Below are 21964 nucleotides of genomic sequence, written 5' to 3'. Positions count from 1 at the left end.
GCTATGGACCCCATCGCCATAATGATTGGTGGGGATAATCTCGTACGGACGTGCTCTACTAAACCCTCACGTTTTAAACTTGCAGTTTGGATTCTTTTGCTGGCGTGGAATCGAACCGGTAGCTATATCTATCAGATCGGAGCTCGATCCTTTCTTGTGATCATTTAAAGAAAAAATCTTTTTGAAATAAAAATTTAAAATAAAGCTTTTTCAAGGAATAATTATCTAAAAAGATATATGAAAAAAGGAGCTCATAGTCACGTGCCTGGTGGTTCCACACTCCAAACACACGGCAGAGAAACGAGATCTCGAGGAATAATAAAGAGTCAGAGAGAGAGGAGCAGCGGATGCCCACCTTCACCCTCGTTTAGTGTTAACTTTTCTGTTATTTTAATCTTCTAGTTCTACTTTTTGCCGCCTATCTCTATCTGACGATCGGTATGAGACTACAGCTCCATGATTTCCGTGCTGCTCCTTTACCTTCTTCGCCGTATAGTTGACGCTCCAGGTGAAAGCTGAGGGATCGTCTCTGCGCTGCGCGGATGCTGGGTTTAAGCTAGAGGCCTTGTGTGGAAGCTAAAAAGGTGAGTTTTTTACTCGGATTTGTTGTTAAAGGCGCTTCCTTTTTTTGCTGATCTTCACTGTGCTTCTTCTCGGGTGGATCTCTGCGGCCTTTTTGTTCTTGTTTTCCGCGCTTTGGCATATTGGTGTTTGTTGATTTGTGTTTTTGTTGGTTCGTTTCGATCCTTTTGTGGATCGGCAGCTGGGAGTTTAGATAGTTCGGTTTGGTGAGCCCTAACGGCGGCCAAGTTCCCGTTTGCTAATGGGGAAGAAAGAGGTCTTTTTGTTAATTGTGCTCCATCTAGATTTTGATTGGATTCGATTAACTGTTATGGATCTTTTCCTTGTACCCTGTTCATGATATTGGCCGTAAGAGTTGTTTTTGTTTTTGTTTTTTTAGGGTTTTGGTCTCCCATATGGTTGTAGCGAAGAAACCTCGTTCCACATATTTTGTCTAATTTTTTTGCACCGCTTCTGTAGTTTTTGTTTTCTTTGCATGAATCCTCGTCCATTTGTGTTTGAAGATTTTGTTTCTTGATTAAGATGCAAGATTTATTTTTTATGTAAGGAAGTTCCCGTAGCTGCTAAGACCTGGGAAAGAAATGGTGGTGCTTTGTTTCATTCTTTATTTCTTTTGTTGTCGAGTTATATGATATCATATTTGGAATTATTAATGCTTCCATGGGGTTATATTTACTCATCTGCCATAGTATGATACTTCCCTTTGATAGATCTGTTTCTTTCCTCTTATATCATTCCCTTTAATGAAGCACTCTTTGATCCTTTTTTTCTCTTGTCATAACAATAATTAAAGTGTCGCTTGTGTAGCATCTCAATTTAGACTAGTTTAATATTGTTGAACAAGTAGGGAAACAAGTCATCAATTCTTCATTGGCTACTTTATTGTTGTTTAGAGGATGCCATTTCTTTTCAAATTTCGTAAAATATGAAGCGTTTTTGGATTTTAGCTTCTTCTAGGTCCTGAGGCTAATGATCAACATTTGTAAATGACTACTTATCTACGATTGCAAGTATAAATAATATGCTCAGCTTGCTGTTCTAGGACAGTTAATTATTTTTGACATATGTTTGAATTGAGAAAATATCAGAATTCTGCTCATAATGTGTGATTGATTAGGTTTGTCAACTATTCTAGGCAAACAAACTGTTCGATATAGTTCATCCCTCTTTGAGTAAAGTCTTCTTGTAAACATTTTTCTTCTTCCCCAAATGATTCTTGGCCAAGTTAACTCCTATGTTTCCTTGTCAGATATCTTTAACCTTTCTTTATTTACTATACCTACCTACCTACCTTGATCCAATTCTACATCTGTTTGCTCATGTTATTTTTGTGCTGTGTTATGCTTGATTTGTTACATTATATTCGATATTTTGTGATAATTTGGATATAAACCCGACATGTTTATGTTGGTAGAGGTTTTATTTTTGGCACTGGTTGTCCTTGTTTTTTCTTCTTTCCATTCCAAAACACTAGCAATTACTCGTTGTAGGCAACAACTCAACTCTCATGTGTACTTCTCAGATCCATTATATATCTTGCCCAAGGGTTTCATGACTCTTTGACACAACATGATATGTTTCTGAAGTTTCATTTTGTACTGCAGGAGGAAACAGCATCTGTTCCGTATTCAGTGTATAAATGTTTGCCGCCTTGCGCATCTGATTGATGATTATGGGAGACCTATTAATCGAAGGCATGGTGCATCCTGCTGTCTCAAATTATGCACAAATCTATCCCTCTAATAATGAGAGGAGTATTAGTTTTGGTAGCTTTGTTCAACCTTCGATGGGTGAGTGCACGATGGGAGGAGACCTGGTTTGCACACCACCTGAAAAATTTGCCGAGGCTGGTGATGTAGAGAGTGATGAGGATATTGACATAGAAGAACTTGAGAGGCGCATTTGGAGGGACCATACGCTGTTGAAGCGGTTAAAGGAGCAGCAACAGAGCAAAAACAAGGATCTGGGTGATGCGAGTAAGCAAAGTCAATCCCGAGAACAAGCTTGCCGGAAGAAGATGTCACGGGCACAGGATGGAATCCTCAAGTACATGCTGAAAATGATGGAGGATTGCAAAGCTCAAGGTTTTGTCTATGGTATTATTCCTGAGAAAGGCAAGCCTGTGACTGGTGCTTCTGATAATCTTAGGGGTTGGTGGAAAGAAAAGGTCAGGTTTGATCGGAATGGGCCGGCTGCCATAGATAAGTATCGAGCTGAGAATGCCGTCCCTGGGTCTGGTGATGGTTTGAACTCTGGAACTGCTAGCTCTCATTCGTTGCAGGAGCTTCAAGACACAACACTGGGTTCTCTTCTGTCGGCCCTTATGCAGCACTGTGATCCACCACAACGAAGGTTTCCTCTTGAAAAAGGAATTCCACCGCCATGGTGGCCTACTGGGAGAGAGGAGTGGTGGGCTCACCTCGGCATCCCGAATGAACATGGACCGCCCCCTTACAAGAAGCCACATGACCTTAAGAAGGCTTGGAAGGTCAGTGTCTTGACGGCTGTAATCAAGCATATGTCTCCCAACATTGAGAAGATCCGCAGGCTTGTTAGGCAGTCCAAATGTCTGCAAGACAAGATGACTGCCAGGGAGAGCGCAACGTGGCTTGCAGTTCTTAAGCAGGAAGAAGAAATGTATATGAAGTTGCATCCAGATGCACGCCCACCCCCATCCTTAGGAGGTGGTGTAGTGTTCTCCTTTAACAGCAACAGCAGTGAGTATGATGTCGATGGTTTTGAAGAAGGCCACAATGAGAATCTGGATTATAAGGTGGCTGTCGAGAACGACACATTCAAACTAGATGCTAGTTCAGGTAATGGAAAGTTTGTCATGTCTGGTCCATTGAAGGAAGAAACTGACATGGAGTTCATTCAGAAGAGAACTTCTATGGAGCCTGAACTGGAGATGAATCAGAGGACCTATACTTGTGAAAATGTGGTATGTCCACATAACGATGTCGACCGTGGATTTTTCGATAGGAATGCCAGAAACAGTCACCAGTACTTCTGCAATTATCAGAACACCACTATTCCTCCTGGTATTGGAATGATGAACAACCAGCTTCATTCAGCTGTGAACAAACCTTCAGTTTTTCCTTTGCCATCAAATACTCAGTCCAATACATCTTCAATCGGATTGAATCACAATCCAATTAACATATCCGACTTAGGCATTCCTTCTGGCGGGCAAAAATCAATCGATGAGTTAATGGACTTCTATGAAAACAATGTCAACAGCAGCAAGAACCTCAACTTGGAAGGTTTAACCATGTTTGACGAGTCAAATGATCTTCATGCTAGAAACCGGATGGAGTACAACTTACTTGTACACAGCCCAGGAATCGGCAGCTACCTCTTTGAAGAAATTGACAGCTTGGTGGAGCAATCACAGTTTGTGCAGGAAAGCATGATGCAGTTTCAGCAAAAACTTAGTGACCAGCCAATTGAAGTAAGTGGGGTTACCCGACTCGGATCCAGCCCTGACAAGCCCAAAATGGATTACGCAAACGCGGTGCATGGAGGCATTGTTGAATCTTTGCAAAAGCAAGATGGATTCAACTGGTTCTGAAGTCACAGAAAACTAGTTAGATGATGACGACGACGACGAGTTCATCTCAGCAGAAGCTAAGTTTAAATAACCTTAAGGTGATCTTGTATTTAGTTGTATCCTGAACATAATATTCCTATGTAGATTATGCTGCCAACGAGTTCTTAGATGCTCGATTGCGAAGCATTGTAAGACTTCATTAGGACTATGATTAATGGTTTGTGTTAGCTTTGGTCAGTGCTCATTCATACTCCAGCTCACTCTCTCCTTTCTTAATAGTTGCTGTTTCAAAATAGGGTTGCATGATGAAACTAGAACATGATACTGTCTCATTGATACAGTGGAGAAGATCTCCTTATCTTCTCCACTTTGTGATTCTTCACCTGCACACTTTGATCCAGAGTGATGAGTCAGTGCAGATACATTTCTTCAACAAATTCACGTCTTCACAAAAAAAAAAAGGCAGGGAATCTTGTGATCTGCAGTGACCACCAAACTTATGATGTCAGAATCCACGACGAGCCAAATCTTCCTTCATGTGCAGTGGCGGCTAGTGAACTTGATCAGAATTGGAATGATGGCTACTTTGTAAGCTTTCTCTTGTGGGTCAATGTGTTTTGAGTTAAGTTCTTTGAATCTAGGAAATAACTAGGTGGATAGATGCATTGCATTTCATCCAAGCAATGAATGATGATCTTTAGAGTCTTCATCCCGAGCTGGAGTTTTAGTCTATGATTGAAATGATATTGTGTCAAGATCATATCGGTATATTGACGCGGTGCGACTGAGGGAAGAGGAAGTGCTTGCCAAAGCAACAAGTGAAAGTTTTCGCGGAGGAATAGACACTTGTAGTCACGTTGCTAAGAAATCCAAAGCACTTTAGATAAACTAAGAGGAAACAGTCGAAAGAGACACACTTGGATCGAGCGTAGATGGTTTTTCTTTATTCGAAATACAACTTATGCATATTTAAAAATTAAATTTTAAAATGATGGTCTCCAAATTTGAATCCTCTAAATGTTTTACCACAAGACTGATAGAAGATGAGATATAATTAGATATACAAATTACAAATGATAAATTTTTACTAAACTAATATAATATTCAATGGCTGTACTTCATTTTTATTTTCATCCAAAGGGAGTTCTTATTTTAGAAAAGTATTATAATAATTTGATTAGAACTATTCAAGTATTATTTAAGCTGTTTCAATTTAATCAAGATTAGTCCATTAGTTTTGGTCATAACTGTTGTTATTAGAATAATTTAAATTAAAATTGATTAAAATTTTATTGGTGACCAAAATAACTTAGCAACTTTCCATCCAATTTTTTTTTAAAAATCTAAATTTAATTAAAAATGTGATTATTATTAAATAATTAAGTCCGACGTAACAGAATCGAATATCCAATGGCTGCCGCCATCTTATCGGGACGGTTCGCATCTCATCGTGTCGTCGCCGCCTGTCCGAAACCCTCGAACTCAACCTCCACGCGGCTATCTCCCGCTCTCTGGTTGCTGCTCTCCAGTCCGATCCATGTCCAGATTCCGCTCTCTCCTTCAAGCGTCAATCGCCGCTACCAAGCGAGGTACTACCGTCTTTTGCATTTTATGGCCGTCTCCTTTAGGGCAAGTGTCTTTCATTGATCTGTCCCGAACTAGGTTTCAGTTTATCTAGGGCAAGTGCCTTTCATTGATCTGGCCCGATCTAGGTTTCAGTTTATCTCGATAGTCTTTCCATCTCTGTTTTGAAGGTTTCAGCCTCAATTTCTGTGCCTGAGCTATAATTCTATTCCTTCCGTAAGGTGAAGGCTAGAAGATGGGATGGAGTGATAGGAACTTCTAGTCGTTGACATTTCCGGTTAGACCGCATCACCTGTCGATTGGGTTGTTTGAATGGTGTGTTAATGTGGTGTTTTTCTATTAGTCTACTGAACTTCAATCCTATGTTCTTTTGCCCCTTCTGTAGGAATTCAAAGATGTGTTTTTTTTGGATTGGTGTCTTCCCAAATTGACCAAGTGTTTGCACTTATGCGCTATTATCTACATTTTTATTGTTATTAGAGGAACCTTCATAAATTCGAACATGAAAACACCTTTTCACGAGTGGGGAAGTTTGTAGTATCTAATATGAAGAGGTTGATAAGTTCACAACTGATTTGCAGGAAATCATATTATGCTTGTTTGCTTCTTTTATGCTTGATGAAAAAAGTGTTCTATCTAGTTACAGTGTGACAATATTGCTTGTTAAGATTAACGATGTTTCTGGAAAATGAATTGGAAATAATAAACAACCTGGATCTTCAAAATACCAAATGTGCTACTTGATTGCATTTTTTTTAAAGAAAAGGTTGCTATAAGGGAATTCTGTGTTAGATATTGATGTAATATTTTTCTCTTCATGTATTTCCATGTTACAGCACTGGCTTGGAATGTAGAAGATCTAATGCCGCCAAGTGAAAAATTTGTGTTCAACTTCAATTCAAAAGAGGAATTGAAGAGGTGGCACTTGCATTCTGACTCACAATTTGGAGGTTTGTCTACAGCTTCTTTGGAGATCACTGATGTTGGTAGTAATGAGGAACTAAGTGGTATGGTTCTTTACTTTCTTATACATTACTATCATTCTAGAATTATAGTTTGCTGCAAGTGCTATTCTAACTTATTTCATTTCTGTAACAAAATCCATGCCTTTGTAACATGTCTCATACAGATTTGATGAATTGATTAATTTAATACGGTTGATCTAATCACTATGATGGATCAGTAGAAACTGATATAGAGTTTATTGATTGAGGAATGAGAAGATGTCCAAGTTCAACCTGTAAATTGTTTATATATTATTTTCCTAATTATCACAATCACAGATAAGATCACTTTGTAGTTCTTATGAATGTTGCAAATCATGGGCCAAACAATCATTTGTCAAACTATTGCATATGATGCATAGATTTGGTAGAGGGAAAGGGAAAAACAATAAAAATGTACTATCCTTTCTCTCTGCTCTGCTCTGCTCTACTCTACTCTTTCTTATAGAGGCTGGCCGTTTTTGTTTTCTAACACTAGATGTTGGTTGGTGCATGTATGGTCAAGAAGACAGAAATTGGAAAAAGAATGAAAAGTTATGAAGCCAAAAATGTGCTGGGATTAGTGTTAGATAAAGGTTCCTTTTTCACTCAATAGGAAGAAAAGAAGAGTCTGTCAAGGAAAAAGTTTCATGCTATTTCTCTTGCTGAAAATTAAATATTGCATGATCATAAGGGGTTGATAGTAATGCATGTCTAGTTGAGTGGAAAAGAATCATATAGAGGAGAAGGAAGAGGAAAAGAGCAAGATTCCCTTATTTGCTTGGATTGAAGGAAAAGTAAGGGCAAGGAAGGGATTTTAAATTTGGTGATCATTTCCCCAATTTTGGTTCAACCAAAGTGGATGAAAGAGGCGAAGGAGAGGGGAAAAGTACTAAATGTTTAACCCTTCATGTCTTAGGAATGATAAAATCAAATACTAGTTCACTTATTTTCCTTTCTTCCCTCTTTTTTTAAGTTGACCAAACAAAGAAAACTCTTCTCTTCTCCCTTCCTTCCCCTTCTCCCTTACCCACTACTGATCCTTTCTTTCCTCGTTTCTTCCACTTAAGTAGACATGTGATAAAAGAAACTTCAACTCTCAAGATTCTAGAACAGATTGGTTTAGGCACCAAAATGCAACTTTGACCATACAAACTTGTAAAAAAAAAAAAAGAAAAAAAAAGTGATGTACAGATGATAGCATTCAGTTTTCTTGTGTTATCTATAAACATAATTTACCTGCATAAGATCTTTATGATATTTCTTTGCCAATGTTTTGATTTGGACTATAAATTGCTGTTATGTTGGAGTAATATGTGTATAACCTTTACATAATACTATGACATGTATTTCAGTTCACATGTGAAATTACTATTTTGACAATGAAATAAATTGTGAGATAGAGAAATATTGTCTTTGTGTGCCCTTTTTTGGTTATCATTGTTATTGAACCATGCTAATCCCTCGAATCATTTTTTGTTACGTTAACTAGATTTTTTACTTGGTCTCGTTCTAACCTCACATGTTTGTTACACTAATTAGTGTGCTGGTTTGCTGTTTGTTTAATAATAATAAAAATTTCCAGTAGCTTATCTATTGACTCATTCACCATGTAGCCTGGTCTAAATTTACATATTAATATTTGTTTTTGAGAAAAAACAGGAAGCAACATGTAAATGGAAATTTAGGCTACATTCTGGAGTTGAGTCATTGGGTATGTACAATGTGATAATCCTTTTTTCGTAACTATTATGATTTTGTTTCCACTGTCTTAATTTTACAAGCATAATACTTATCTGAGTGTTGCAACCAAATAATTGAACTGCAAACAATAATAATAGTTATGAGATTACATGCTCTTCAATCTGGTGCTGAACCTTTTTCTTTTGTTTCTATTAAAGGCGTATTCTCTGGCAATCTTTCATTAGATATAACTGAGGGGTCCTTATGGAAATTGAAACGCAGTGGTTTCTGTGGAATGCGGTCAAAAAAGGTAACCTGCATTGATATATCTATAAACACAAATGTGGCTTTTGTTTTTGATGCTATTCTGTTACATAGGCTTGCTCTTGCAAATAATAGATTTGGTATCATTACTTGTATGCATCATATTGTGAAAGGTGAACCATTTAACTTTATGCAAATTAATATTTTCAATTTTAGTTTGGTGGTAATTTTATTTCATCGAGAATCAAAACGGATTGAGAATTTGCATCTGATAACATTCAGATGTCTGTAGATATATCAAATCCTAGGCATCTTTGGAACCTTGGCCCTACTTTACAGTTAGCATGCGTTTTAAATAAGGAATTGGTAATTGACATAAGACTGATTTAGTACACTATGTCAGTTTGATTATTCCTATGTGTGTTTGCTAATATGGATTTAGTATTAGCCCATTGCGTGATGGAGAAGTGTTAATTTGCACATTTTATTAAGGTCATACAATTTCTATAAAGCCATCTCTCTTCTTTTGTCTTCTGCTGGTATTTCTTCTTTGGCTGTAGTTGGCTGTTTGCTGTTGAATGATTGAATCTGTCATGTTGTGATCAAAGAGACTAATTGTTATATGTATTGGCAATTAGTACTATGGCCATAGTTGTGAAAGGCGTGTGCCTGATTGCGCCTAGACGCAAGGCGAGGCCAGGCGCACCATTTGCACCTGGGTAGTGACCCAGGCGCATTGCTTGAAAGAAGCGCGCGCCTTTGAGAGGCGGCAGTCACGTATAAGGTGCGATTTTTCTCACTTTATTGAAGTGAAATTTATTTTTAAAGCCCAATCCTAGTAGTGGCTGTGAAGGCTTTGCACGAGCCCGACAATAGTGGCGGATGCATCGTGTGAGCCCTGTGGCCGCGACAAAGGCATCGCGTGAGCCCTATGGCCGCGGAGTACACGTCACGCGAGCCCTGTGGGCACAGAGGACACACTGCGTGAGCCTCGCGGTTGGGGGTGGTGCGTAACAAGAAATTAGCTTTTAATTAAATAAAACTTAAGTTAATAATTTCAATCAACTCCTAACTATAATAGGGATAATTTAAATAGGCTTAATTAAACTCTAATGAAATTATCCTATAAATATATAATTTCAATACAACTCCTATAGATTCAGCTGGATACAAATCTGAAACATCTGGCGATGATAATGATATAATTGAGGAAGATGATGGAGATTTTAATTATTTAGATATTTGAAGTTTCTTTTTTTTTTTAATTTACATTATGCGTATAACGTATTTATTTGTTAGTGATTTTTATATTTACATTATTTTTTAATATTTTATGGATTATAATTTTGTTAGTGAAATATTTTGATAGAAATTTCCTATATATGTTTGAATTGTAAAAATTTATACCCAAAACGTTTTACTTTGATAAGGCGTGCGCCTCACCTTGCGCCTAGCGCCTCAAGCCCCACAACACCTATGTGCTTTTGGACGTCTCATCCCTTAAATAACTATGTCGATGGCCATGGATAACATAGATGTGATACTAGACTTGCTCTTTTGCAAATGTTAAGAAGGATCGAAGCCTTTTGGTTCTATAAGGCAATGTTTGCAAATGTTCAGAGAGAGAAAATGATATGTCAAATAATCTACAAACGTTCAAATCATTTCAAGAAGATCAAATGGTCAATCGGATATTTTCCTTGCATTTGGCTTACCTTAGAAGTAAGGACATCCTATTGACATGCATCTGAAGACTTTGTATGCCATAGGTATGATAGCTAAGTTGAAGAAGGAAAAGATATTGCATGAACCTTTATTTTTTTTTAGCATTTTGTGAAGTCGCGGTGGAGGCATCATGCTAGCTCTGCTGCCGTGGCGGAGGCGTCGTGCAAGCCCCACGATCGTGAACAACACGTAACAAGAAGTAAATTAGTTTTTAATTAAATAAAACTTAAGTTAATAATTTCAATCAACTCCTAACTATAATAGTGATAATTTAAATAGGCATAATTAAATCCTAATAAATTATCCCATTAATATATATATATATATATACAGACGTGCTATCCTGCGGTCCTCCTCGTGCGCTCCCACCCGACCCAGCCCTGCTCCAGCCGCTTCGCCGTCCGGCCACCGCCGGCCGCCGCATCACGCCCAATGGATGCGCAGCTCGCCGGCGCACAGCCCGGCGCCGGATAGTGGCCGGAATCCAACGAATTCAGTCGGAATCGGCCGCTCGGCACTGACAGTCGATTCCGGCCAAATCGCGACCGAATTCGCCGGATTCCGACCACTATCCGGTCGGAATCCGGCGCCGGGATGTGCGCCGGCGAACTGCGCGTTCATCGGGTGTGACGCGGCGGCCGTTGGTGGCTGGACGGCGAAGCGGCAGTGGCAACAGTGGCGAGGGGTCGGAGGAGTGCGCACGTGTCGCGCGGGATACGGGCCGCAGCATAGCAAATTTATATATATATATATATATATATATATATATATATAAATATAATTTCAATAAAACTCCTACTATAGATTCAGCTGAATATAAATTATGAAACATCCGGCGATGATGATAATAATATGATTGAGGAAGATTTTGATGATTTAGATATTTAAAGTTTATTTTTTCTTTAATTTGAATTATGCGTATAACGTATTTATTTATTAGTAAATTTTATATTTACATTATTGTTTACTATTTTATAGACTATAATTTTGTTAGTCAAATATTTTGATAGAAAATTTTGAATGTAAAAATTTATACTCAAAGCGCCTTACTTCGGTAAGGTATGCGTCTCACCTTGCGTCTAGTGCCTCAGGTCCCACAGCATCTATGCGATTTTGGACACCTCACGCCTTAAATAAATATGTCGATTGGATAACATAGATGTGATACTATACTTGCTATGTTGCAAGTGATAAGAAGGATGGAAGCCTTTTGGTTCTATAAGGAAATGTTTGCAAATGTTCAGAGAGAGAAAGGATTTGTTAGATAATCTACAAACGTTCAAATCATTTCAGGAAGATCAAATAGTCAATCTGATATTTTCCTTGCATTTGGTTTACCTTAGAGGTAAGGACATACTTTTGACATGCATCTGAAGACTTTGCCTGCCATAGGTATGATAGCTAAGCCGAAGAAGGAAAAGACATTGCATGAAGCTTTATTTTTTTCAGTATTTGGTGAATTTTAATGAACCAATTTCAGACTAATTAAGTAGTTTAACCTTATTTTACTATTGAGAGATAACTAAGATGAAGAGGGAAAAGATATTGCATGAATCTTTATTTTTTCAGTATTTTGTTAAATTTGATGAACCAAATTCAGACTAATTTTGTTATTTAATCTTATGTTACTATTGAGAATGTGTGTGCAGTTCAGACAGAGAGGGGCTTCAGGAGTCGCATGTGAGCTTTGTTTTCCGAAGGCTAAAAAGGAAAATTTTATATGGCTATGGTACGGTCCATGGTACTCTATAAATAGAGTGTTGGGCAGTTAAGAAGCAATGTTAAGGTGTAGGACGCTGAGGGAGATAAAGTAAGAGTTCGGTTAGGGAGATCAAGCAAGAGTTCAATTAATTTAATAAAGATCATTTAAGAGATTTGAATATTAATCTGTCATTGAGTTTGATGGGGGATAAGATTGATACAACCGATCTTGAAGAATTGGGAGCCAACATGGTTTGACTAAGATGTTCTCATGTTGCTATTATGCATATTGGAGATCTAAATTATGTGCTACTGTTTCCTGTCAAACTATATATTTTTTTCCTATTGATTAATAATCTGAAAACACCTGTCAGTTGCAAATCTCATGAACATACTGTTGGCTGCAGTTCAACGGCTTTATTGACTTGGAGTCATATGATACATTAGCCATGAGAGTCCGGGGGGATGGAAGATGCTATATATCTACTGTAAGATTCTATGTTGCTTATTTACACAACTATTGACTTTATTCTCTCGTTTGATTTCCCTCGCCAGATTTTTTGGATTTTTAATCTGAGTCCATGCCTCCGTTTAAAATTACATTTGCAGATATATACAGATAATTGGATAAGTACACCGGGACAGCTGGAAGACAATTCATGGCAAGCTCTTGTATATGCTCCCAAGAACCAATGGCATGTCGCAAAGGCAAGTTTGTCTCCTTTAATGCTGTTACCATAACATCGATCTAAGATTTGAGTCATCAGTGGGTTACAACTCTGATCTTTTGGCTCTATCAGATCCCTCTACATCAATATGTACCAAAATGGAAAGGCCATGAGATCAGTTCAGAGACGGAGATGAATCCATCGCGCATTGTCGCAATGGCTCTTTCCGTCAACGCTGAAAGGGGTGTTCCGGTTGCTATATCTGGACCTGGAGATTTCAGATTGGAAATTGATTGGATAAAAGCACTGAGAACAACAGATCTCTTCTAGAAACCACTCAAAATTTTGAACCTTCAGGGATCATCTCATACCCTTCTTTCAACTTTTTCCCAAGTATAAATTTCACTCACACTTGTCATTGGATCGACTCAAAACTCAGATCCGACTCAGCCAAGAGGATATTGAAAAATGTCACATTTGTCTCCAGTTGCTGATGCATTCGACGAGACCAACTCTGGCCAAATTATTGAAGAGACCGCCCTAGTCTCTGACTCTGACACAGTTGTTAGACTCAAATAAAGGTAACATCGAGAAGTATTTAATAATTTCTGTATTATTCAATTCCAATCTTTGCATCGCATGATGTTCTCAGTTAAAAGCATGAATATTTGATATTTTTGGGGTTACGAGGATGTCCTTCCAATATTAATGGATATTTTTTCCTTGGTGTTGAGATACAGTAGAGGTAGAAGCGATATAAGTTAAAACTCTTTCTTTTCTAACACTGTTGTTATTTATCACCTTTATTGTAGATTTTTAAAATTTCTTTAGCTTCTTACTCTTAGATCATAAAGTACTAGAACTCCGATGGTGTAGTGCTCCCAAAACATGGTGGGTGTCAGCCTCAGCTTACTGTGAAGCAATAGCCAATCGGCATGAATTGAATTGGGATTGTATATTTTAATATATCTTGCTGAGCTTTCAATTTGGCTCAAGTTTGTTTGGTAGCCAGTGTAGCATCATCGGACTCAATTATTCGTTGCGTGTTCCATGATTCCTCCGTTTTATGGTCATGTTCATTCTGTTCGAACTGTCTCATGCACACTGTTTTGAAATCATATTATATCCGAAAAGGAAAAGCATTAGGCAAAGTGATAATGGGAAAGTTATTTATTGGAGTAATTACATTTTGATCTTTGAGCATTAGACAATGAGTTGAGATTGCAATTGCCCTGGAGTATATCTGAGTTGGTTAATGTGAGATAAATTTATTACAGTGGACAAATGTCGAATTTCGATGAAGCTGATGTAATGTCCTTTTCCTGTAATGATTAATTATAATTTTTTAATTTATTTCTTTATAGATGATCATTATTATAATTTACAATCGAGATATGCAATTGGTGCGATGCAATTGATGTGCAATGGCAATGTGATGCGAGGGTCAATGTCACTAGTGGTGCAAGTGGCAAGTATGTTCAAATGGATCATTCTAATCTTTTTTTTACTTGGAAGCTTCTGCCATATATTAATATAATCAAATACTCTGGCTATACTTTTTATTCGGAATAAATGAAAATTAGACGTTTATTTTAATTTTGTAAAATTTGAATGTACAAGGTCACTTTAAGTGTTATTTTATCAAATTGAAAATTGTATCTTTGAGAAGATAAACACCGCCGAGTCACTAATTAAAAAAAAACAAAAATAGAATTAAAATAAAATTTAATCCTTTCTTATCTTCAAAAAATATATAAATTTTAAATAATAATAGTAATTTATTTGTTGAATATAATCGTTGCCGGCTTTGTTTCTTCGCTGACTTCCATCGTCCATCTTCTCCATTCCTCTTCAATCTCGATCTCTCCCCCTTTCTCTGGAGACCTGCTCGTCTCCCTTCGCCGAGGTAGATTTTCTTCGATTAAAGTTCCATTATTTTGACCATTTCGTAGTCTAATCAGGTTCAGGCACACGCAATTTGCGTGTATGAGCCATCTTTCGGTGGTTCGATGACTTCGCCGCGCCCTTCTAGATTGTTCCGTTGCCAACACTTTCCCCTTTTTTAGATCCAATCTTACCTGTTTTCAGCTGTAAATACCTTCCAAATCCAGTTTTTTTTCTGAGAGATTTATGGGAAAGTTGGATTTTTGGGATGGCGTGTGATAGGTTTTGGGGGGTTCGTTCTTGAATCCGAGGCGACGAAGGGGGAGGCTGGTAAATCTCTTTGGTTCTCTTCGTCCTTGTTCTTGATGATTGTGTTTATTCGATTAGATCGTCTTTGTTCGAGCTGCAATGATTGATCTTCATCATGGAAATGGGAAACCCGACTTTCTTTTTTGTTTTCTTTGTATTTTTTTTAAAGGAGATCGAGGATATTTGATAGCAGATCTATTGTTTCTGTCTGATTGTTCTTCGTCTTGTGGGAGAGTTACCTAAATTGGGCGTTCCTTTTTCTTTGCCATCCAAAATCGTTTTTTAACCCTAGAATCGACGAGTTATCTCTTTTGCTTCATCTCTTTTTTGATGTGCTAGAGAAGGACATGACTTTGTAGTCCTAGTGGAGTAATGTTCATAGGGTTATTTGATTGCGATTATTTGTAGATCCAACAGGGTGAAAGGAGAAGGCAGAATCAATGGATGAATATTTAGCTGCAAGATATTGGTGCCACATGTGCTCAAGAATGGTGAGTCCGATCATGGGAGCCGAGATCGAATGCCCAATCTGCAACAGTGGATTTGTGGAGGAGATGAATGGGGGAGGAGAAGAAGCCACATCTCCTGACCTAGAATTGAACAGGGACCTCTCTCTTTGGGCTCCCATCTTGCTTGGAATGCTCAGTGGTGGCTCCTTGAGGCGCCGCCGTCACCACCATGAAGAAGAAGAGCACAACTCTGGCCGGGAACATGACTTGGAAGCTGCTATTAACCGGCGGCGGAGACGGAGCCCAGCCATTCTCCAGATGTTCCGTGCCCTTAGGGAGGGCAATGGATTGGATTCTGATGGAGATGACAGTGATAGGGAGAGGGAAAGAGACCGAACACAGTTACTTATGGATCTCATCAACAATGCCATAGATGGCTCTCTAGACACAAATAATGCACGAGGACAGAGCTCGAACAGCAGCAACAGTGGTGTCTCATCGAGAGATTCCTTCCTCGGACCAGGCCTAGATCTCATCCTGCAACATTTGGCTGAGATCGATCCAAATTTTCATGGCACTCCACCTGCTCATAAATCAGCAGTGGAGGCAATGCCCACTATAAAGATTACAGAGAACTTGAGCTGTTCAATTTGCTTGGATGATTTTGAAATTGGCGCTGAGGCCAGGGAGATGCCTTGCAAGCATAAGTTCCATGGCAATTGCATCCTGCCATGGCTTGAGCTCCATAGTTCCTGCCCAGTTTGCCGTTTTCAGGTGCCTACAGAGGAGTCAAAGGTCTCAGATGCTGCTAATAGGGAGGAGCTTCGTGATAGTGGTGGTGGTAGTAGTGACAGCAGCGATGGAGGGAGCGAGAGGGGTTCCTGGCTACCTGTTCCTTGGCCTTTCAATGGCTTGTTCTCTTTGTTGGGGTCTCACCGGAGTGGAAATTCTTCCTCAACACAACCATCCTCTTCGTCGCAGCCCACTGGAGGTAACTCTCATCCTGATGCAAACTGAAAATTGTTGATTCATTCTGCTGCTGTTTCATGAGTGTCATGTGGTTTGTTGTAAATATTGTTTTGTTCACTATTTGAACGATGGAAGAATAACTCTTCGGTGCCATCTTGAATTGCTCCGCTTTGATCCTATATTGCCTTTTTCATCTGTTCAATGCAAACAATATTGACTACAACAATTGCAAGGCTTCTTTGCACTTCTGCAGCTTATTGAAACCATGAAAACAGTGTTAGGAAGGGGAGAATTAGTTCAGCTTGTTAGGGTTTAAGCCATTAACTGGTTTGTGCTGGTAAGATTGAGAATCTAAATTGTGTGTGCAGTAGATATGCCCCAGCCTATTTGTGGGGTTTTCTGGTGGTGAGAAAGATTTTTCTACCAATAAATTAACTAAACATTTTGCCCTGAAACCTGCAGACTTCCATTTCTCATGCCTCTACAGAAGAGTAAGGTTATAAAAGGGCAATTAAAGAACTGTATTTGAGTTCATCAGCTACATCAGCTAATTCAGAAAGTTAAACTACTTGTTAGTCTTTCTACATAATCCCACACGTTTGCAGAAAATAACAGGAAGAAGTTCAGAAGATGCCTCACTCAGTGCATTAAACATAAATACATAATACATGCTTTCTATTTCATTCAAGAAAAGATGCATGTTTCTTCTACTTTCTGATTTCAGAAGCTGACCTGAAACCTCTTTTTCTTACTGATGGGAAGTTAAACTCTCTTCCACGTTTGACAGACCACATGCAAGCTCCATACTGATTCAAAAACAAACCTAGAGATATGCATTGAATTGGGCCTTCATGGCAGCTTCATCTTTCTTCAATGAAACAAGGCAGATTCAAAAGCCACAACAGCAGCCATATGGCGGTTGTTGGTTCAAATTTAGGGGGGAAAAGACCCGTATTGCTCGAGAATATAGTTGATGGGAATGTCCCGCGGAGCGGCATGGCTTTTGACGATGACCATGTCTCTTTTGCTGCTTATCTCGCCTACCTGAAATCAAGTGGATGCAAGTGACTGAGCAAGGTCGACTTAAACTTGAGAAGTCCGATTTTCACTTGTTAGTCATGTAAGATGAGAGAGCTAAAGTAGGTATAGTGTCTAGCGTGACCATTCAATTACAGATGACAATTCCAAGTTGCTCTCCACCTTGAAACAGACTAGCTCCTTTTGATCTGTCATGATCATCACAGTCGTTGCTTACTTGGAGGCCATGGTTTGATCGAAGAAGACGAGAAGGTGGAGAATCAGAGTCGACCCTAACAAGTATTGCATGACCATGAATTGGCAGAGGGAGCTAAATGAATACACCATTGTCGTGGTCGTCACCTTCTTGGAGGCCATGGTTTGGATCGAATAAGACCAATTCGCGGAGAACTGGAGTTTACACTAGTAGATATTGTAATATCAGGAATTGTGCGGAGGATGCTCGAGTTGGAGGTCCAATAATGAGGTGCCGACTACGGCAATGAACCTCTTCAAGGAAGTAGATGACTCGATGGAACTAAACTACTCCAACAGGCGCCATAGCGGTTTTAGTCGTGTGATAGTAACAACGATGTGGATGAGCGAGGCATTGGGCTGAGGGGGTGAGCGACATTCGACTACAAGCTCGATTTAAACTCGATTGAAATCGTAGGCAATACAATAATTTTAGTTCATCTCAACCTATTTATTTCTCCTTTTCTTTATCTACGGTGTTGGATGATGAATCATTTTTTGTTGCGAAACTAAAAGGAAAATCAGATTAACAAAAATATTTCCCATAATAAAGTGAATATCATCGTTCAAAACAAAAATGCAAACATTGTTTTTTCATTAATTTTTCTCCTAAATAAATTTAGAACCATTTGTTCATCTAATTTCCATTTACATTTTGCCTTGTATCAACTAATTACTAAGGATTTGCAAGCGTGCATCTATAGCCGAAAACCTATCGTAACTAAGAAATTTGATTTATCGGTTCATTGGTAACTTGGTAAACAAATTTGCACTCTTAACTTGGTAAACAAATGCACCAAATTAGGAGAAAACAAGAGGCGAAAAAATGGAACCAAAATTCCTTGCAAGTTAACCTTGCCATCTTTTCGAAAAGAAGTGATTCGAGGATATGCAAAGATGCAAAGTAAGAAAGAAAGAAAGAAAGATAAAGCGAAAAGACTTACAATTCGCAACCACAAAACTGTGATTCCATGAGTGAATCAGAATTGCAATACAATGGACCTGTTCTGATAGTCTTGCATCAGAAACCATAGGGAGTCATGTTCATCTGCTGAACAATTGATTCAGTTTATGGTTAAGTGCTAATGAACAGTTTCTGGATTCCCGGTCTTTTCTTTCTTTCTTTCTTTCGGATAACTGAATAAGTACCAAACTAAGTGGAGATAGATGGGAATCCAGTTCTTATGCCGGATTCCCCTACTCACTTATGAAAGGCACATAAGGGAATTCTGCACAGTAGAGTTTTCTGTTCTTTATGGAAAGTAAGAATCCAGTTCTGATTCTGGATGCAACAGTCAAAATAGAGCTTTCAACCTCCTCCTATCAAAAGATCTATAAAACTCTTCAATTTAACTATATAAAAGATGAAATGTTAAAGATTTCCATGAGATCCAAAAAACAAAAGAAAGAAGAAAAATCATAACCAACCATATAAGATGCTCTTTTCAGCAATTGATTGCCTGAGAATAAAAGAAGTTCCAAGTTCTCAAGATATCAGCAATCAGCTTCTTAATGGATAATTTTCTATTAGTAGGATTAATTAACTTTTGACATATCATGATTGAAGTTTTCTGTTTTTGTAAGTTTATATGAAACCGAAGTTCTAGTCGCGTAGATGAATTCTACTAATGATAATTTGACTAGTGTTTGTTACATCTTTATGCCTTGTTGGCTATCTAATTGTTATGTTCTTATTTTTAGAACCAAATGAAGTTAAAAGAGTGAAAGCTCATTCAAGTTCATCCAAGTGTGACCTGACATGCACCGAAGCACGCGAGTGTTAGCATGATACGGTATCAAAATCATATGGTTCGTCCAAGGACAGAACAATATTTTGAGACTTTGATTGAGGCCTTAGCCGATAAGTGCCTAAAACAATTTGCCGAATGGACTTGATGGACACCCACTTTTCAAGCTGTGCAGATTAGATTGCATTTGACTGTTGTGCCCGAACAACTCAAAATTCCCTTTCCTTTTTGCTTATAAGGAGGCCCTTGGGGTCCTTCCTCATCATCAAGGGAGCTGAAGAGAATTTGAGTACCTTCCTAGACAACAAGAGCACACATGATGTTCTAGTTGTGGATGCCTTGGAATTCAAGTAGTATATCGACAGCACAAGAAGCTAACCAGTGGAAAAAGGTAAGAAAGACAAACATAATGGAAAGAAGAAGCCTATATTTGTCTGTCTTAGAATGGTCTACTTGATTCAACATGTCTGTATAATTTTCTGAAGCAGATGTATCAGCACCAGCCTCATCAAGGAAACAACAACCTCCTATCTTCTGTGGCAACATTTTCCCCAGAAAGGCATTTGTTTCTGCAAAGAGGAAGTGCTTCTGAAGATTCAGGCTTAGTTCTCTCAACCGATGTAAAGCCTCGGCTGAAATGGAATGCAGAGCTCCACAAGAGGTTTATAGAAGCAGTGAACCAACTCGGAGGAGCCGACAGTGAGTATAAAACAGTCACTGTTGTCTCTAAATGATCCTTCTTAATGAGTAACATAAGGAGACTACATCTTGCAGAGGCTACTCCAAAAACAATCATGAGAGTAATGGGGATTCCAGGACTAACTTTGTACCATCTAAAAAGTCATCTTCAGGTACTTGTGATTCTTTCTGCCTCACTCACCATTTTTCGATCTGTTTGTGATTATTGCATTCACTAACCTGCTTTTGTTTGTCCACTAGAAATACAGACTTGGCAAAAACACTCAAATAAGTAATGGAAGCAACAAAAATGGTAAGGAGAGCTGCTAAAGTTTCTGTTCATGGTCCAAAATTCTGCATGATGTATAGGCTAAATGGTGATTCATTTTAATCTGCAGTGATTGGCAGTGCACTTGTACAAGAGAGGGCACCGGAGAACAACGAATCTTTGATGAACATCGCAACACCATCGAATAAGTATGTAGATGACTAATCCTTGATGAGTTAGTTATTTCAACACAGGATAATCATTTGCTGATGGTGCATTGAGCACAGATCCATGCAGATAGATGAGGCACTGAAAATGCAAATTGAAGTACAGAGACAGTTACATGAACAAGTTGAGGTAATTTGCAAATCTAAACATATCGAACGACTAATCGTTTGCTTGGCTATAGCATCCTGTAAAACAAGAAATAAGAGTGGCAAGAAAGCATCATAAATCTTTGTTGGTTCTGGAACTGTAAAATAAGAATTAAGAATGGTAGCAAAACCATTTTAAACACATTACTGTTTCATTGGATCATACATGTTGACGAATGACATTTCTGTAAAAGGTACAACGACATTTGCAATTGCGGATCGAGGCTCAAGGAAAATATTTGCAGTCAGTGCTGGAGAAGGCTCAGGAGACAATCACAAACCAAAACCTGAGTTCTGCAGGACTTGAAGGTGCTAAGATTCAACTCTCTGATCTGGCCTCTACGGTCTCGAATGGATATTTCAGTAACTCGGTTCGAGTAGATACTTGCTTAGCCTCATCCGAGGGACTTCAGAAGGAGAAAGAGGCACTTGGTAGTAGAATGGCATTAAGACCATATCATCAAGATTTTCCCCTATCATCATGGTACAGTGATTTCAATGAGCAGAAGAAGCCTTTTACTGCACCAATGCTAAGAGATTCAGACATTGTGCAATCGAGTGCTAGACCTCGATGCGAAGATAGGGATGGTGCACCTTTGCCTGAGGTAGAGAAAGAGGAAAGAAATGAAGAAAATTTTCTTGAACACCCAAAAAGCAAGAGACCAGCTCTGGATCAAGGTAGTAGAAAGCAATTAGAAGAGTTTGGGTTGCCTTGTCTTAAAACTGAACTAGAACTAAACATGCATCATGGTAGTGAGGGTTCATCAAGTTGTAAAGAACTCGACCTGAATGATTTCAGATGGAGCTGATAAAAAAAATCGAGAGAGAGAGAGAGACAGAGATTTAAGGAAGTTTACCAAATAAATTATTGACTCAAACAGATTACTGCTGAGATGAAGCTGAAAATAAAACTTTATGTTGCCAAAAGCATTCAAGATAGCATACAGAAATGTAGTTAGCAATTCTATGAACTAGCAGATGATGTGGACAAATGGGATAATCGACAAGGGGACGCGAAGATGAGATCAATTTATTATGATAAATTTACCTATTATGATGTTATTAACCCTAAACTCTTACATTAAAGAATCTTGAATTAACATTTTTTTGGAGTCATCATTCAGTTCCCTCGATCCTTAAGAATAATGAAACTCTAGCTAGTAAAAGATAGTTTGATTTTTCCACTGAAAGCTTATGTTCTTTTTCAAAAATATCCCTTTGGAGTTTTAAAAACATTAAAGTGCCTGTAAAATTTTGAAGCTCTTGTCTGAAG

The 21964-nt window shown here is 38.4% G+C and overlaps 4 protein-coding genes across 7 annotated transcripts; all 4 read left to right on the top strand.

Moving 5' to 3' along the window:
- Positions 1 to 364: 364 nt before the first annotated feature.
- On the top strand, positions 365 to 4369 carry LOC141831592 (protein ETHYLENE-INSENSITIVE 3-like 1a). Its single transcript, XM_074718983.1, has 2 exons — positions 365 to 584; positions 2187 to 4369. Exon 2 carries the CDS (start codon positions 2249 to 2251, stop codon positions 4151 to 4153), a length of 1905 nt encoding a protein of 634 aa, XP_074575084.1. The 5' UTR covers positions 365 to 584; positions 2187 to 2248; the 3' UTR covers positions 4154 to 4369.
- Positions 4370 to 5605: 1236 nt separating this feature from the next.
- LOC141832204 (putative complex I intermediate-associated protein 30) lies at positions 5606 to 13480 on the top strand. Its single transcript, XM_074719691.1, has 6 exons — positions 5606 to 5721; positions 6553 to 6723; positions 8601 to 8692; positions 12480 to 12560; positions 12682 to 12780; positions 12873 to 13480. The coding sequence occupies exons 1-6, from the start codon at positions 5670 to 5672 to the stop codon at positions 13068 to 13070; spliced, it is 693 nt and encodes a 230-aa protein (XP_074575792.1). The 5' UTR covers positions 5606 to 5669; the 3' UTR covers positions 13071 to 13480.
- Positions 13481 to 14540: 1060 nt separating this feature from the next.
- Positions 14541 to 17497, top strand: LOC141832101 (E3 ubiquitin-protein ligase SIRP1-like). Of its 4 annotated transcripts, XM_074719583.1 has the most exons (3): positions 14541 to 14646; positions 15342 to 16373; positions 17139 to 17497. In XM_074719583.1, the coding sequence occupies exons 2-3, from the start codon at positions 15374 to 15376 to the stop codon at positions 17159 to 17161; spliced, it is 1023 nt and encodes a 340-aa protein (XP_074575684.1). In that variant the 5' UTR covers positions 14541 to 14646; positions 15342 to 15373; the 3' UTR covers positions 17162 to 17497. The 4 variants fall into 4 exon arrangements, with proteins under 4 accessions (XP_074575684.1, XP_074575681.1, XP_074575683.1 ...); XM_074719580.1 differs by lacking the exon at positions 17139 to 17497 and having other exon boundaries at positions 15342 to 16528; XM_074719582.1 differs by lacking the exon at positions 17139 to 17497 and having other exon boundaries at positions 14554 to 14646; positions 15351 to 16528.
- A 2088-nt stretch (positions 17498 to 19585) lies between these two features.
- LOC141832132 (myb-related protein 1-like) lies at positions 19586 to 21602 on the top strand. The gene is made up of 7 exons (XM_074719618.1): positions 19586 to 19762; positions 19860 to 20070; positions 20146 to 20222; positions 20311 to 20362; positions 20448 to 20526; positions 20605 to 20674; positions 20886 to 21602. The coding sequence occupies exons 1-7, from the start codon at positions 19706 to 19708 to the stop codon at positions 21498 to 21500; spliced, it is 1161 nt and encodes a 386-aa protein (XP_074575719.1). The 5' UTR covers positions 19586 to 19705; the 3' UTR covers positions 21501 to 21602.
- Positions 21603 to 21964: the final 362 nt, after the last annotated feature.

The sequence above is a fragment of the Curcuma longa genome, chromosome 7 (assembly GCF_044706935.1).
Source record: "Curcuma longa cultivar G26 ecotype Majalengka, Jawa Barat chromosome 7, ITB_CL_G26_1.1, whole genome shotgun sequence".
NCBI classification, from domain to species: domain Eukaryota; kingdom Viridiplantae; phylum Streptophyta; class Magnoliopsida; order Zingiberales; family Zingiberaceae; genus Curcuma; species Curcuma longa.
This window is presented reverse-complemented; position numbering and strand designations above follow the sequence as displayed.